At 34.7% G+C, this 15,695-nt stretch overlaps 1 protein-coding gene across 3 annotated transcripts in view; it reads right to left on the bottom strand.

Moving 5' to 3' along the window:
• Positions 1-14,398, bottom strand: part of LOC117166950 (serine-protein kinase ATM-like) — a 41,991-nt gene extending 27,593 nt beyond the window's left edge. For 2 of the 3 annotated variants that reach the window (XM_033351432.1, XM_033351430.1), the window contains exon 1: positions 14,209-14,398. In XM_033351432.1, coding sequence (XP_033207323.1) covers positions 14,209-14,274 — 66 coding nt within the window. In that variant the 5' untranslated portion in view covers positions 14,275-14,398. The remainder of the gene's footprint in view (positions 1-14,208) is intronic. The other variant, XM_033351433.1, reaches the window with a different exon arrangement.
• Between the last annotated feature and the right edge of the window lie 1,297 nt (positions 14,399-15,695).

The following is a 15,695-nucleotide window of genomic DNA, read 5'->3' on the forward strand; positions in this document are numbered from 1 at the left end:
GACAACGAAGACGTCATTGCCTCTGTAAGTGCTTATTTTAAGGAACTTCCGAAAACGCACTTTTCTGAAGGATTAAAAAAACTTGAAAAGCGATTGACCAAGCGTATAGAGCGCCAAGGAGATTATGTTGAAAAATAAGAAAAAATTTACCCAAAAAAAATTGTTTTTATACTTCATTCTAAGGACTTATTGAACTACCCTCGTACTATTATTACTATTACTATATATTTACTATTTTTAATTAAAAAATTACTTCGGAAAAATGTATTTTGTAACTAAACGCTTTCACTAAATTAAAAATATTGGCTCAGTGTAAAATATTAATTCATACTATTTTAAATTTTTTTATTACAAGCAATAATTATTATTTTATATTTATCAATATTTGAAGGTTTATTCAAGCCGAATAAATCAAAACCGAATTTTTAAAAATAAACAATTTGAAATTGAATTGTTTTACCTGGGAAAACTTAAATCGTTAAAATTTCGGATATCTTTTGAGCTTTGAACGTTACTATTTTGATTGTTTTTTAAAAAGAAAGGTTTAGTGTCTAAGTGAAACGTTTCAATTTAGATGTTTAAATAGCAATTGGACCCTTATTATTTCTAGACGAAATTTGAGTAATTTTAATAGGTGTTTGGAAGTTTTCAAAAAATTGAAAATTAATTAAAACTTGAAATGATTTCATATAATTTAAACGAAGTTTGTACCAACAAAATTTGGCTAGTCGAACCGAAATTTCGGTGCAAATAGCCACAGCCTAATTTAAAATAAAATGTCGATTTTTGCAGATTAAAAAAAAAAATGAGAAACTTTTTAAAAATTAAGAAAGGCTTCAAAAGAATAAAACATTTCCGTTAGATTCCTAGGAAAATTGAAAAGCATTTTTTATTTTGGAATATTATTTACAGAGAATACTTAAAAAGATTTTAAAAGATTTCCAAAATTGTTAAAAGAGTCTAGAATATTTCAACATGATTTTTTATAATTTGCGAAATTTCTAAAAGTTGAACGAAAAATTCTATTAATTTCAAAAGACATTCAGAAGTTTGAAGAAAATTTCAAAAAAGATACAAAAATGGTTATTTTATTTTCTTCTCCTTGAAGTATTAATCTGAATTATTTCATGGAATGTTAATAATTTTCTGTTCTTGTTAGATTATCTTCGAAATTATTATTTTATAAATGACTTTCTATATAAGATGTGAAGCCAGAAGTATCTTCGGGGCGTGTCGAACAAAAGGTTTAAATTTGCTTCAGAGCTTGATTATAAGCTTAATATTAATCCGATCATTACTGAATTTTAATACGATCATTGCAGCACCTTTGGAAAGCTTCATGAAAAAATCAGTAATTATATGATTTTTTTCTGATACAAAAACGCGTTTCATAGACGTGAAATGTTAGCGGGAGAAAAATGGAGATACAAAAATGGTTATTTTATTGTCTTCCCCTTGAAGAATTCATCTGAATTATTTCAGGGAATGTTAATAATTTTCTGTTCTTGTTATATTATCTTCGAAATTATTATTTTACAAACGACTTTCTATATAAAAAACAATAGATGTGAAGCCAGAAGTATTTTCGAGGCTTGTCGAACAAAAGGTTGAAATTCACTTCAGAGCTTGTTTGTAAGCTTAATTTGAATCCGATCATTACTGAATTTTGATAAAATCATTGGAGCACCTTTGGAATGCTTCATGCAAAAATCAGTAATGATATGATTTTTTTCTGATACAAAAAACGCGTTTAATAGACGTGAAATGTTAGCGGGAGAAGAAAGGTTCTCTTACAAAAATAGAGACGACTGTGCTTGACTGTACCAACAAGCCCGTTACTCTCTCGCTTGCCCTTGCGTATTTGCTTTGGCGGAAGAGGGACGCCGATAGTCGCCTGTGGCCACATGACCGTGGTCGCTTCATGCCCTTGGAAATGCAGTTCGAAGGGTCCCAGGCATATGGAAGGAGTTGAGATTATTTATGATGGGTGCATTATGTTTTCTACCGTTTAAAGAAAAAAGTCGGCCTGCAGTAAATACATCGTTATTACTTCACCCCCCAGACTCAACTCGGATTTTCCGAGAGTTTTGACACAGGTTCAAAAAAAGGCGGTTTTTAATATCAAAAAATTAATTTAAAATTTCGAAAATTTGCAGATGCGTTGTTGAGACATAAGGAAAGGTAAATGACAAAGTCCCTACTTCGAGAAATGAAAGCAACCTCTTCAAATTAAGCGTTGAAAATGATCAAAATAATTTTCAGTATTAAATAAATAATACAGCTACAACGAAATAATCGATATTGCACGGTAGCTTACCTTCAGCCAAGCTCGAAATAATAAACTGCACTCGTTTTCACTGAGGAAATCGCTCATAAATGCAAGAATAATGAACTTCAAAAAATGTTTAATCTTTTCAATTTTTCAGGCAAACTATTTACTTTATGGCAATATTTTATATAACCTTTTTTATTCAGAAGAAAATTTAGAGTGTTTTATTATATAACTATTTTTGCTCTAAAAACAGCCGTTTCCAAGGAAAATCTAAAAACATGAAATCATCCGCCATATTGAAAGATGGCGGCTCAAGCGCCCCCTCCCCCAAATTTACTGAATTTTGGGAGGTGTTTCAAGACCCCCTAAGGAAGCTTCCTGACAACTAAGTTCATTGTTATAAATTATTTCCATTTAAAATCCTTCGTTGACTGGCCTAGAAAGGCTAAAGCTTTATAAGGTTTATTCCTTAGTCTATTTCCCGGTTGATGCAAATTTCCCTTCCCAAAGGGTCATTGAGGCTTTCATGAAAACGTTGCAAAATGAAAGATTCCCTCGTGGATGTGATGCGAAAATGTACGGAGAACCACAAACATCAACGACATGGGGATGTCCTACTAAAATGTCTAACGGGTCCGGAGTTAAAATTCTTAATCGGGGTAATACGTACCCACTGCTTCCAAAGAAAGATCAGGAAGAGAGCCGTCGATCTGACTTTCTGCTTTAGAAAGTTGATCGATACAGTTAAAGATATCTATCTGAAGAGGAATTGCACTCTGATAAAAGGGAATCTTTTTTCGATTGTCCCTATAAAACCCTTGGTGTCGAATTTTGCGAACCCCAGTACAGTGGGGCAGATGCAGCGGTTAGGTGATTAGGAAATTTATAGTTTTGGCTGAAAAAACTTAGGGAATTAGCTAACCACAGGAATTTAAGAAAATCGTCCATAGATAGATGTATCTAACCTTTTTCTTTTTAATAAGTGTATGCGCGAATTAATAAATTTTTGAAGATTTGGCTAATTTAAAAAATATATTTTAGATTATAATTGGAAGAAACCTTTAATTTGTTGTGTTAGCATATAAAAATGTCCGTAAGGGCCTGAATCCATTGCTTTCCCTGTTTCAGTCAGTCCATGTCCTCCTTCGCGAGCACGAGTACGTCTAACCGAATATTCAGCATCATTTACTATATTATTCCTTTCTCTACTCTAAATAGTTATCAGTTAGTGGTACCACTACATGGCTGCAGCTCAGGAAACAAAAGCTTCACGTTTTCGAAGGGGGGAAACCAGTTGAATAGTAAAAAAAACTATGAACTAGTGAAGGCTCATCAAGTGAGAGAGAGGACGCGTCATACAAGCGCTAAACAACCGATTACCGCTCAAGTAACTTCGGAACAATGCCGTAAACGGTGATTTTAATAATCGAGGTGAATAGTGTCGCAAAACGTATCGCCACCAAATAAACTTGATTTCAGTAATACGGCGGCGTGGCCAGTTTGGAAAAAATGGATTTCTCGATATATGTCAGTATCGGGTTTCAGTGACAAAGAAGACTGCGACAAAATCGATACATTAATTTATGTGATAGGCAAGAGAAGTGAAGACATTTTCGTTCAGTTTCCGAAACTAGCTGAACACCTTAGCAGAACAATGCGTAAAGAAACCAAATGCGTCAAATTATTATTAATGAATTTAAACCTGATTCGAATTTTTTAATTGATACTGTGGCCGATTGTGTGTGCTTCCCGGAAGACATATGATTGACGATTGCTTGTACGAGAATCTATCTAAAGTTAAAGAGACGGTTAAAGGTCCAGATAAGAAAAATATCAACGTTCGGGGATTGATTAACCTAACCCTGAAATGCAAAGATCGGATACTCGCATGCTTAGGTTACGTTATTAATAATTTACCGAGAGAATTACTCAGTCCAGAAGCTAGAGAAACATTTGGCGTTGTGAAATTCAATAAAGGTATAACTCTGAGAACTGTTCTGAAGAAACTAGAGGCAGAAGATCTCACAATTAATACAGTAAAATGCAAATTCGGTGTTCGAAAGGTAAAGTACTTAGATCGCCGGATTGATATCGATCTAGATAGAGTAAAAGCAATTGCTGAATTTTCAGAGCCAACTAATAAAGTTGAACTCTAAACATTTTTGGGTATGGTGAATTTCGCCGCTAGATTAATCGACAACCGATCTCAAACGCTTGAACCTCTTTATAGTCTTTTTGAAAGATAGCGTTATGTACGTATGGAGTCCAGATCAAAAAATTTAACTTAATAAAGGTGTTCGCATAAGAAAATGCGTGTGCAGTATGCTGGAAACGGCTCACGCACGATCTATCCGTGCGCACACACACACACAGCCCGCCAACAGATCGCGCATGATTGGTTGGTACTCTGTGTGCGTACACAGCCGGCTCGTGCGTGAGCTGTTTCCAGCATACTGCACACGTATTTTCTTGTGCGGACACCTTAAAGGAGATACTGACCACTGTTCCTGCTCTAGCTTTTTTTGATGCGGATAAACAAATGGTCCTTAGTGCTGATGCCAGTTTTTATTGCATTGGTGCTTGCTTATTTGAAATAAAAGAAAACGTACTTCACGATATTGTAGCTTGCACATTAAAAAAATAGCCTCAACTGAATGTAGATACGCACAAGTAGAACGCGAAACATTAAAATTAACTTGGGCGGATCTATCCCTGCGGTTACAACGTTTTAAACTTAGATTGATGCGCTATAGATAAGAAGTACAATATGTACCAGGAAAAACTCTTGTGGTAGCAGATTGTCTATCGAGTAGCCCATTATCAGACAAGGACAGGCCGAAAGAATTGGACGATCAAGTTGATGCGTTCGTGAACTTTATTGTGTTTTTATTATAATATTGTCTATATCGATAAGGTAATGAGAAGTCAGGACTCAGGCGAAATTTGTAGAAAGTTAAAATTTTATTCTATCGACGGGTGGCCTGAGACCAAGAAAATACCAATGGATATGCAGCAGCAAGTTTTAGCTGTAATACTCTCGGGCCATTAAGGTATAGTCAAATTTCGTCGTCGATCCAAAGAATCTGTGTGGTGGCTAGGCTTAAGCGCGTAGATCGAAAACTTAATGCGTAAGGTTTAGGGTCAGATTTATTTAAAAACGGAGGAAAGTGGTACCTAATAGTTGTTTACTATTTTTCACGTTACATCAAAATCGCGCAATTAAGTAGCTTATCAGAAAAAAACGATAATCGAGAGGATAATGGAACTATTTTCGAGAGATGGAACTTGCGAAGTCCATCGAATAGTAAGGCTATTCGATCACAGGTACCTGTGTAGCAATAAATATTGAAAATTTAAAATGACTAATACCTTGTTTTTAAATGCTTTTAACCTCATTCATTCGGAAAACAGTAAAGAAGAACAGCAATATTTGTAAGTTTAAAAGAGATTAAAAATGTCATATTTCATGGTTGACTTGGGGTATTCAAAAGTATTAAGAAAAAACATTGCTGCATCGTCACGTCACCATTGAACAGGGATTTTTCGAATACTTTCCAATGCAATCCTTCTTACCAGGACGATTGTGTGATACATTCAGAGGCGTATCTAGGGTGTGGCAGGCATGGTACTTGTCCTGGGCGCACTTGAATGGGGGGGGGGGGCTCCAAATTGGTTCCCACCTAAGCTAGTTTAGTTTATTTATCATAATAACTTAAAACACTCATATGCCCTTCAGTCTATATGTTTGAATTTTTTTCGAATTTGTCTAACAATTTAAATGTGAATAGTGAATCTTCAAATACTTTTATAATAACACGGGTACATAAAAAGAAGTTTGCGGAACCAAAAAAGCGACCTATATAGTAGGTTTATGTTAAATTATCCCAAGTAGGCCATCATAAATCGAAACTCGTTTTTTCGGTGTAACGTGAATTTGTAGAGCTCCTATATTTGAACAGATTTCCCAAGATTTTGGAAACAAAGAAATTTGGTTGCAAAAATTAGTAACAATGAAAATTTAATATTACAACAAAATAAACATCTTTCTCGTAAGCGGCTAAAAGAAATTTATTTTGCAGGTTATTCTACATTCTCTTTGTGGACATATTTTTAGTCAGATTTGTTCGAATATCGTATTCTTTTATTCTTAAATAACCTGTTCAGTGAATTTCTTTTTGTTTCTACTCATTTTGCAGGTAAATTTCTTTTAACAATCCAAGAATTATATCACGCACATCTTGTGTTTTAATTATCTTACGTGGTTTCACAGCTATAAATAGACGAATATTACTTAATGCATCACATTCTTTATATTAAACTTCTCATTTAAAAATGTTCTGCACTCAAACGAGTGTTTCAAGAGAAGAATTACTATTCTTTTAAGTAGACTGGTGCTCTCCCTAGGGATCGCGGGACCTTGTGGTTGGTGCGAGGGCTTACGGGTCTCATCGGACTATACATATGGAATAGGCGAACCGGAGATACTGCATCCCGAGATGCAGCTATACCGAGGAATCGACAGACTGCAGTCAGTTGGACTTGAACCAAGGAGGGATCCTTCCAGGGGGTAATAGGAAAGCCTCCTGAAATATTGGGGGGCGAGAGTCCTCATGCTCCCAAGCTATGATGTCAAGAACTAAATGACACCAAGGTTAGCAAATCCTTGAATACCCCGGCCTACCCAACTTAGTAGAGACGAACAGTGCAGGTGCGCGCCGACCTTAGACCAGGACTTTCTCGCACATGATAACCTTTTTTAAGCACTCTTTTTGCGATTCAATCGAGCTAACTAATGGCTCAAAAGCACTTTTTTCTCTTAAATTAAAAAATTGAACAGTTACGCAACTTATTATGTGTCAAAGCTGAAGCTATTTGGTGCACGCCGATTTTCGACCAGGGCTTTCTCGCACATGGTTATATTTTTAAAGCGCCCTTTTTGCGTTTTAATAGAGCTAAAGAATAGCTCAAAAGCACTTTTTGTTTTTCTCTTAAATTACAAAATTAAACAGTTACGCAACTTATTATGTGTCAAAATTAAAGCTATTTTATGCACGCTGATATTCGTCCAGGGCTTTCTCGCACATTGGTTATCTTTTTAAAGCGCACTTTTTGCGATTCAATAGAGCTAACCAATGGCTCAAAAGCACTTTTTGTTTTTCTCTTAAATTAAAAACTTAAACAGTTACGCAACTTATTATGTGTCAAAAAGCTTCTTTTCAAAAGTGGAAAATTTTAGAAAAAAACTGCAACATACTAGAATCATTTTTAGAGAACATTTTAGAGAACATCAGTTGGTTAGACACGCGGACTTCACCTCAGAGGTCCTGGGTTCAATCCCTGAGCCGGTACCTCTAGAAATTTTTCAATGTACCTTTACCGAGGTTCTGGTGGTTCGGAACCCACCTTAAGCTGTAGGTCCCCCATCGTGTACTTGTCTGCAACCCAGTCCGTCAATGATGGGGTAAAAACCAGGCTTCGTCCAATATGTCTGAGCAGACTGCTCTCATCAGATCACTTGATTGCATTATAAAAATGCGTCCCTGACTGATGATATATACCGCGACAGCCCCGTGCAAAAAATGATCAAATAAAACATCCAACTCTCACCAAAAATGCCTTCGACATGTTGGGCAGTATAAGCCTGTGACAACATTTCAACACAGAAAAGTTTTTTATTAAAATAATAAAGGAGAAATAATAATAAAGGAGAGCCTCGGTGTCTCAGTTGGTTAGACACTCGGACATCACCTCAAAGGTCCGGGGTTCGATCCCTAAGCCGGTACCTCTAGAAATTTTTCAATCTACCTTTACCGAGGTTCTGGTGGTTCGGAACCCACCTTAAGCTGTAAGTCCCCCCATCGTGTACTTGACTGCAACCCAGTCCGTCAATAATGGGGTAAAAACCAGGCTTTTTCCAATATTTCTGGCAAGACTGCTCTCATCAGATCACTTAATTGCATTATAAAAATGCGTCCGTGACTGATGATATATACCGGGATAGCCCCGTGAAAAAAAGATCAAATAAAAAATCCAACTCTAACCGAAAATGCCTTCGACCTCTTGGGCAGTATAAGCCTGTGACAACATTTCAACACAGAAATGTTTTTATAATAATAATAATAATAATAATAACTTCACCTCAGAGATCCGAGGTTCGATCTCTGAGCCGATACCTCTAGAAAATTTTCAATGTACCTTTACCCAGGTTCTGGTTGTTCGAAACCTAACTTAAGCTGTAGGTCCCCCCATCGTGTAATTGACTGCAACCCAGTCCGTCAATGATGGGGTAAAACTAGGCTTTGTCTAATATGTCTGGGCAGACTGCTCTCATCAGATCACTTGATTGCATTATAAAAATGCATCCGTGACTGATGATATATACCGGGACAGCCTCGTGTAAAAGGATCAAATAAAAATCCAGGTCTAACCAAAAATGCCTTCGACATATAGGGCAGTAAAAGCCTGTGACAACATTTCAACACAGAAATGTTTTTTATAATAATAATAAAATTAGGTAGGTTCCCCTACCGAAGGTGTTCCCCCTGCCGAAGGTGTTCCGCGTTGATTTCGCGGTAGGGCTTGAGCTTTCCTCTCATGACTTTGACGGTAATGTTGGCGGTAACATTACTACTGACAGGGTTTCCCATGCCAAATAGGCTAATAACGAAGTAGAGAGGGACAAAGTAGAACACCCAAAACCCATGAATGAAAAATGGAGAACATATTAAAGATTTTGAAACGCTTGTTGCTTCCCGAGGATCGTCAGGGCGCCCCTGGAGCCACAGCTGGGGGCCACAGTAAGCGGGACGGTGGAGATGGTGAGCTGAGAGATGGGCAGGCAGAACTCACTAATCAAACAGCTGGCCAGCAAGAACATCTGCGACAAACGGTAAGCAGTGGAACATCAACTGTGCCGGCTGAAGATGCTTTGGCTAGCGTTAGCTATTTGCAGCCAACCACCTCGACAGAAATACCGTGGGAGAGCATCAATTGGGATACAAACAATGAAAGAGGAATTGGTGCGTCTCTATTACAAAATATTTCTGGCAAGACTGCTCTCATAAGATCACTTAATTGCATTATAAAAATGCGTCCGTGACTGATGATATATACCGGGATAGCCCCGTGCAAAAAAGATCAAATAAAAAATCCAACTCTAACCGAAAATGCCTTCGACCTCTTGGGCAGTATAAGCCTGTGACAACATTTCAACACAGAAATGTTTTTATAATAATAATAATAATAATAATAATAATAATAACTTCACCTCAGAGATCCGAGGTTCGATCTCTGAGCCGATACCTCTAGAAAATTTTCAATGTACCTTTACCCAGGTTCTGGTTGTTCGAAACCCAACTTAAGCTGTAGGTCCCCCCATCGTGGGAGAGCATCAATTGGGATACAAACAATGAAAGAGGAATTGGTGCGTCTCTATTACAAAAGTGCGAAGTTTGAAACGAAAATGGAAAAAGGATACAATTTAAGAACAAAATTTGCTGCAAAGTATCCTAATATAAAAAAAGTCGCACTGAGAGATCTTATCGCTAAGGTGAAGGGCATCAGGAGCAATCTACACGTTACAGAAGATCGAGTAGATGGTAGCTCTAAGAAAACATCCAGAGGTGACTGTTGTCACCTCCAACGCTCGTGGCCGCTCGTAATTGTATACCTACAACATCATATCAGGAGGTTTCAAGCATTGTATTAAATTATTTAAATTAATTTATAACATTCTAATCTCATCAGTCACTTGACTTAGTCCGTGGCTATGATGTATAACCGGGTTTACGCCAGTAAAATTTTAATAATAAAATAAAGAACCTCGGTAAAGGTAGATACAAAAATTTCTAGAGGTACCGGCTCCGGGATCGAACCCCGGACCTCTGCGGTGAAGTCCGAGCGTCTAACCAACTGAGCCACCGAGGCTCGTTCAAATAGAATAATAATAATAATAATAATAATAATAATAATAATAACAGATGGAAGAAGGTTCTATCGTGAACTAAGAGTAAAACCAAATAACCAGCAAGGCACCGAAGCCCCTCAATTGGAAGATATGACTAACTAGTGGTTGGGTGTTTGGTGAAAAATGAACAGATGCAATTTGGACAATGCTTGGTTCAAACTAGAGAAAGCAAGGGCAAGCAATAGCCCTGAAATGCAACTGACAAACATCACAGCTTTAGATGTTTCAGCGGTCTTGAAAAGGGCAAGTAAATGGAAAGCTCCAAGTCCGAACATGGTGCACAACTTCTGCTACAAGTACCTGACAAGTGTGCATCTTGCGTCGGCAAGGTGTTCTCATAAGATCATTGAACACCCAGATCTGATACCAGGCTTTATGCTCCAGGGTACTACGTATATGTTACCAAAAAAACCAGACGCTCAAAATCCATTTGACTTTCGACCGATAGCCTGTCTTCCAACAATTTATAAATGTCTTACAGCTATCATTGCAGATAAGGTATATTCACCACCATACGAACCACCATACGAAAGTGCTGCCCTCACGTGCCAAATTCCAAGTACCCGACCCGATTAGGTATTTTCACTTCTATTAACAGCTAACTTCACTTCGTAGATGGCTGAGGGGAAAACAAGGGACCAAATGCATGGGATTTAGTCCATTTTTGTCCTCTTTTGCTAATATCTTCGTAAGAGCTAACTTTTTCTGTATAAGTGTATTTGAAAAATAGTTTTTATTTTTTAATTACTATTTAATTAAATAATAAAATGATAATAATGATTGATAATTACAAAGATATTACACGAATAAAGTTTTGTTCCATGCATTTCACCCATTTTTTTCCCCTCAGCTTTTAACAAAGTGAAATTAGCTGACAGTTGAAGTGAAAATACCTAATTGGAAACAATTGGAAATGCAAAATGCTTAATCGTTGTCAATCGTTTTGGCACAATTAAAAAACACGATTCGAAGCGATTGAGCATTTTTCATTTCCAATTGTTTCCAATCGGGTACTTCGAATTTGGCATGTGATGGCAGGACTTTTGTATGGGGGGAATTATTTAAAAACAGTTATTCACTTTTTTGTAAGAATATGAATTTTAAACAGTGTATATTACAAAATAAAGTAAATAAAAATGGTATAGGTCATTTTTACCAGACAAAATGGGTGCTACGGTAAAACGTGTGCTAATAGTATTATACATTAAAAATATAAAATCAAACACGCGATAAAAATAAAAAAGTTTATTTTATATTAGTGAAAGCAGCAAATTTTTTTTTTACTATTATGCGCTCTTGGATTATTTATTGCAGTGATCAATGTATTGAAAATTATTTGGCTTTAAATTGAAATTGTTACAAAATTAATCAATCAAATTTAAACCTTTGAAAAATAATGATATAGTATCAAATTACAAGAAAATATAAAATGCAAACAACACCTATAAAATGCAATAATTTTACATTGCACGCGTTTTAAATTGATCAATTTTCAATAAAATGCGTTAAAAATTTAATAATTTTTAATCAATATATTGAAAATTATTTGTTTTTAGATTTAAATCGTTAAAAAATTAATAATTCAAATTTAAACCTTTCAAAAAGAAAGGTATAATACAACATCACAATAAAAACTAAAATGCAGACATTCAAAATATAAAAATAACTACTGAATACCGAAAACTGAAAACCATCATGAAGTGAATAATTCGAAATTAAAACTCTGATGATGTATATTCTTCAATTAATAATTTAAAACTTAAAATATTTATTAATTTCAAATTGAAAAAATTGAACGAATATTTCAAGAAAAACCTTTTTATTATTTTAACTTTCTAAATAGAACAGTAAATTTACTTTTATTATTATTTACAAGGTAGCCACTAAAATCGAAGAGGAATCATTTCCTGGTAAAAAAAATGTACACACAATAGAGGAACAGAATAAAACTCAAAATTCAATTTTTCAAAGTTGAACCTTTTTTATTTCAAGTATTTAAGACTAAATTGTAAATTAATCCATTCGAAGTCGAAGTTTTCTGAACACTGAGCATTTTAAATGTATAATTAAAACATTTGAAACCAGCTAATTCGAGTTCAAATCTTCAAAATGTATGTAAAAATTATAAGCCATACAGACACTTCTTCCAAATAAAGCATTCAGAATTTTACAATATGGTTTCAGAAACGTTGTATATTTAAAAATTATGCCATGTGAAATTGAAGTAATGAAAAATGTACATTTTTAATCTTGTTGTGATTTGATTTGAATAAGTACAAATTCAGGCTTAAGAAATAAACTGTTTAAAATTCGGGCTCCTAAGCTGCTTAATTGTGAACTTATTAATTTTTTAATTTTAGCATTTCAAACTCAGTCTCAAAAAATTTTTAAGTTTAAAATCAAACTCTTCTTCTTTGATATGCTAAAATGTAGAAAAATGTCAATACTGTTATATGAAAATTTACGAATATATGATTTCAAGATTAGGCATCGACAAACCAAACTATTTTAAATGTTAAAAATGGAATATTTTCAATATTTAAAATTAGAAACTTTCAAGAATTTGAAATCAAACTTATTTAAAAATTCATAATTCTTATATTGCAAGAAACTTAAAAGAATTGGACAAGTTTTTCTACTAAAAAATTTTTTAAATTCAATGAGTTACCTACAATTTATTTAGCCCGAGTTTCAAACTATTAGCGCCATCCTAGGTTCTATAATGATTCCAATCGTTTTCAATTGGGTATCTATTATTCTGAGTAAGAGGTTAATATTGTCACTACATTATTTTGATATTGCTATCATTATTTACAGGCGACTTTTTACTCTTTAAAAGAAACAAATGTCTACAATATGAATATAAAAAGAAGAAAATAAAGATTTTACAACAATATAACCACTAAATCAAATGACTACTACCTACTTGATAATCACACTATATCACTGATACGTCCGTGAAACGGCATGATTTTTGCATGTTGTTATAACCCCAGATACTATCGATTTTTCATTCGCTATACCGCCTGAACAAACATTCTAATTTTTGTTCTTAAAATTTTTGTTAAATTATTAAAAATTTAATTTCTAACCAATAAAAGCGTCCGCGTCATGTGTGTTACAAACGAAAACTGCAGAGGGCGTATTGCATGCAAGTGCATTTACTCAATTCAATACGTTTGAATGCGATTGGGAACAATTGACACAGTAAGCAACAATTTAAACCGATACAACTTTTGATCACTCTTAATCGTCGTAAATCGTTTCCAATCGATTATTTCTAGAAGGGAGGGTGACCTTCTTCGGACTCCACAAGTGCCAATGAACAATTCATTCGAAACTAATCGTGCCTAGCCATGACACTTGTCAACTTCGCAAAGTAAAATTTCAAGTAATTTCGATGGGTTCTACGAATATCAGGCTATCATTCCTCTACGGATAAGAATTAGGCTAATTTCATTTAGGCAAGTTTTTAGGAGGAAGAAATAACCTATTATTTTTCGAAACATTTCCTACGAATTTAAAACTCCAGTATTTTGTATTACAGTTTGTAATGCAAGTTAGGCTCATATAACTTTCAAAACAAAAAATTTTAAAAGTTTTTTATTTCTTTTAGCACACATTTCTACTAAATTTCATACCAAATGAAGTTTGCCTAATTCTTAACGGTAACGAAATAATAGCCTATTATTCGTAGAACCCATCGATTTTATTTAAGACAATAATGAAATAACAATGGAAATTTTATAGAATTGTATTCGTTATTTGCTGTTCGTATAACAGTAAGAAATGTATATGTTTAAGAAGAAGTATAGGTTCCTACTGAATTTATGGGACGAAACAATATAAGTTTTTTATTAAATTCATAACTCCACTTCAAACCGATTGAAATCCAATGTGTACAAATAAATTTTAAATTGCTTAGCGAACGACTCTGAAAAAAATATTAAAGTAATGACTTTCAGCATACCCGTCTTCCAGCAGCTTTTTTGCCTTTTGCAAGTTCCAATATTTCTCTAAGCCTTTTTGTCGACATGTTGATAAAATAATTTCTATACAATTATTTTGCCAAGAGTTCACATTTTTAACCTGCAAAGTAAACAAACTAAAACCAGAGATCTAAAACGGTCCTCCAATGCTTAAAATGCCAGCAAACTGATTAACGATATAAAGGCTTTTTCATATACATCTTTTTGCCGGAAATGGCAGACTATGGACATGCCTACTGATGGGCGCTGCTCGGCCAGGGGTGGGATTCCGATGCCGTCTAATCTAATTGAACGAATCTCTTCCATCGAAAGAAATTAGGCGGAGATGTACAATTGCCTTAAAAACTATCGACTGCGACAATCTCTTTCTATCTTATATGTTAGAAAGAGAAGGTAACTGTCGATAATCGAGAAGCTAGGAGTTTTTGACATCGACATACATAAATGGACCTGTAATGCTGTGGGGAGAACAATAATGGGCTCTAGAGAGAGAAAAAACATATAAGAGTAGACCTATCTCTTTCTAGATAAAGCTGATTGGTTGAGAATATTTTCATTGGGTGAAGTTTGGGGCAGCACAGGAACGTGCTCTGTGTTGCGCGTGCCCCAATAATGTAACGTTTATCGCACTTTTCAGAATTAATTTATTTATAATTTATATAATTATAATTTATTGTAAATAAATATAATAAATGGTGGCAGCTTGTGTAGTTTGCGGGCGTAGTCAAAACGTTTAAATGGGGATATGTTTTCATATGTAAGTAAAGTTATTGAATAAAGTAAAATAAAAAATGTTACAACAAAAACAAAACCTCAAAATATGAAGTTTTGTACCTATGCAATACAAATTGTTATTTTTTATGTTATAGAAATATTTTTCAAATTTTTGACAGTTTTTACATTATTTTTGAACTCACAAAACGATCATTATTGTTGCCGAACTGGACTGGCCTCGGCGTTTTGTCACAAAGGGTGCTGGTGGAAATGAGTAATCCTTAGTTTAGTCTTGATCAGCTTTCGATAAAAGAAAGACGTGCCTTCTGAAGTGCTCTTAAAATTAAAGCACAAGTTCTTTTATAAAGTACAGCGTTTGTTTTATTCCCATAGCCTAATTCCTATAGGTTATGGGCCCAGAATACGCGAAGTTACCTGTGCATTACCTGTGAACTGTGAATCAGCCACATGTGATAAAACTTAAAACTTACGTATAAACTGTGTACCTGTTAAATTCTGTGGATAGTGATAAAAATTAATAAACTCTAAAATGGAGAATTTAAAAATAAAAAGAAACATTAAACCGTTTGACGGTGATAGGTATAGTGTATAGAAATTCAGATTACGTGCTTTGTTAAGTGAACTTGATGTGCTTAAAGTGGTAGATGATGAAACCTTGAATAAGGAAAGTGATGAGTGGAAGAAAGGTGATAGAGTTGCCAAAAGTGTAATTATTGAATATCTATCTGACTCT

The sequence above is a fragment of the Belonocnema kinseyi genome, chromosome 2 (assembly GCF_010883055.1).
Source record: "Belonocnema kinseyi isolate 2016_QV_RU_SX_M_011 chromosome 2, B_treatae_v1, whole genome shotgun sequence".
In the NCBI taxonomy this organism is placed as follows: domain Eukaryota; kingdom Metazoa; phylum Arthropoda; class Insecta; order Hymenoptera; family Cynipidae; genus Belonocnema; species Belonocnema kinseyi.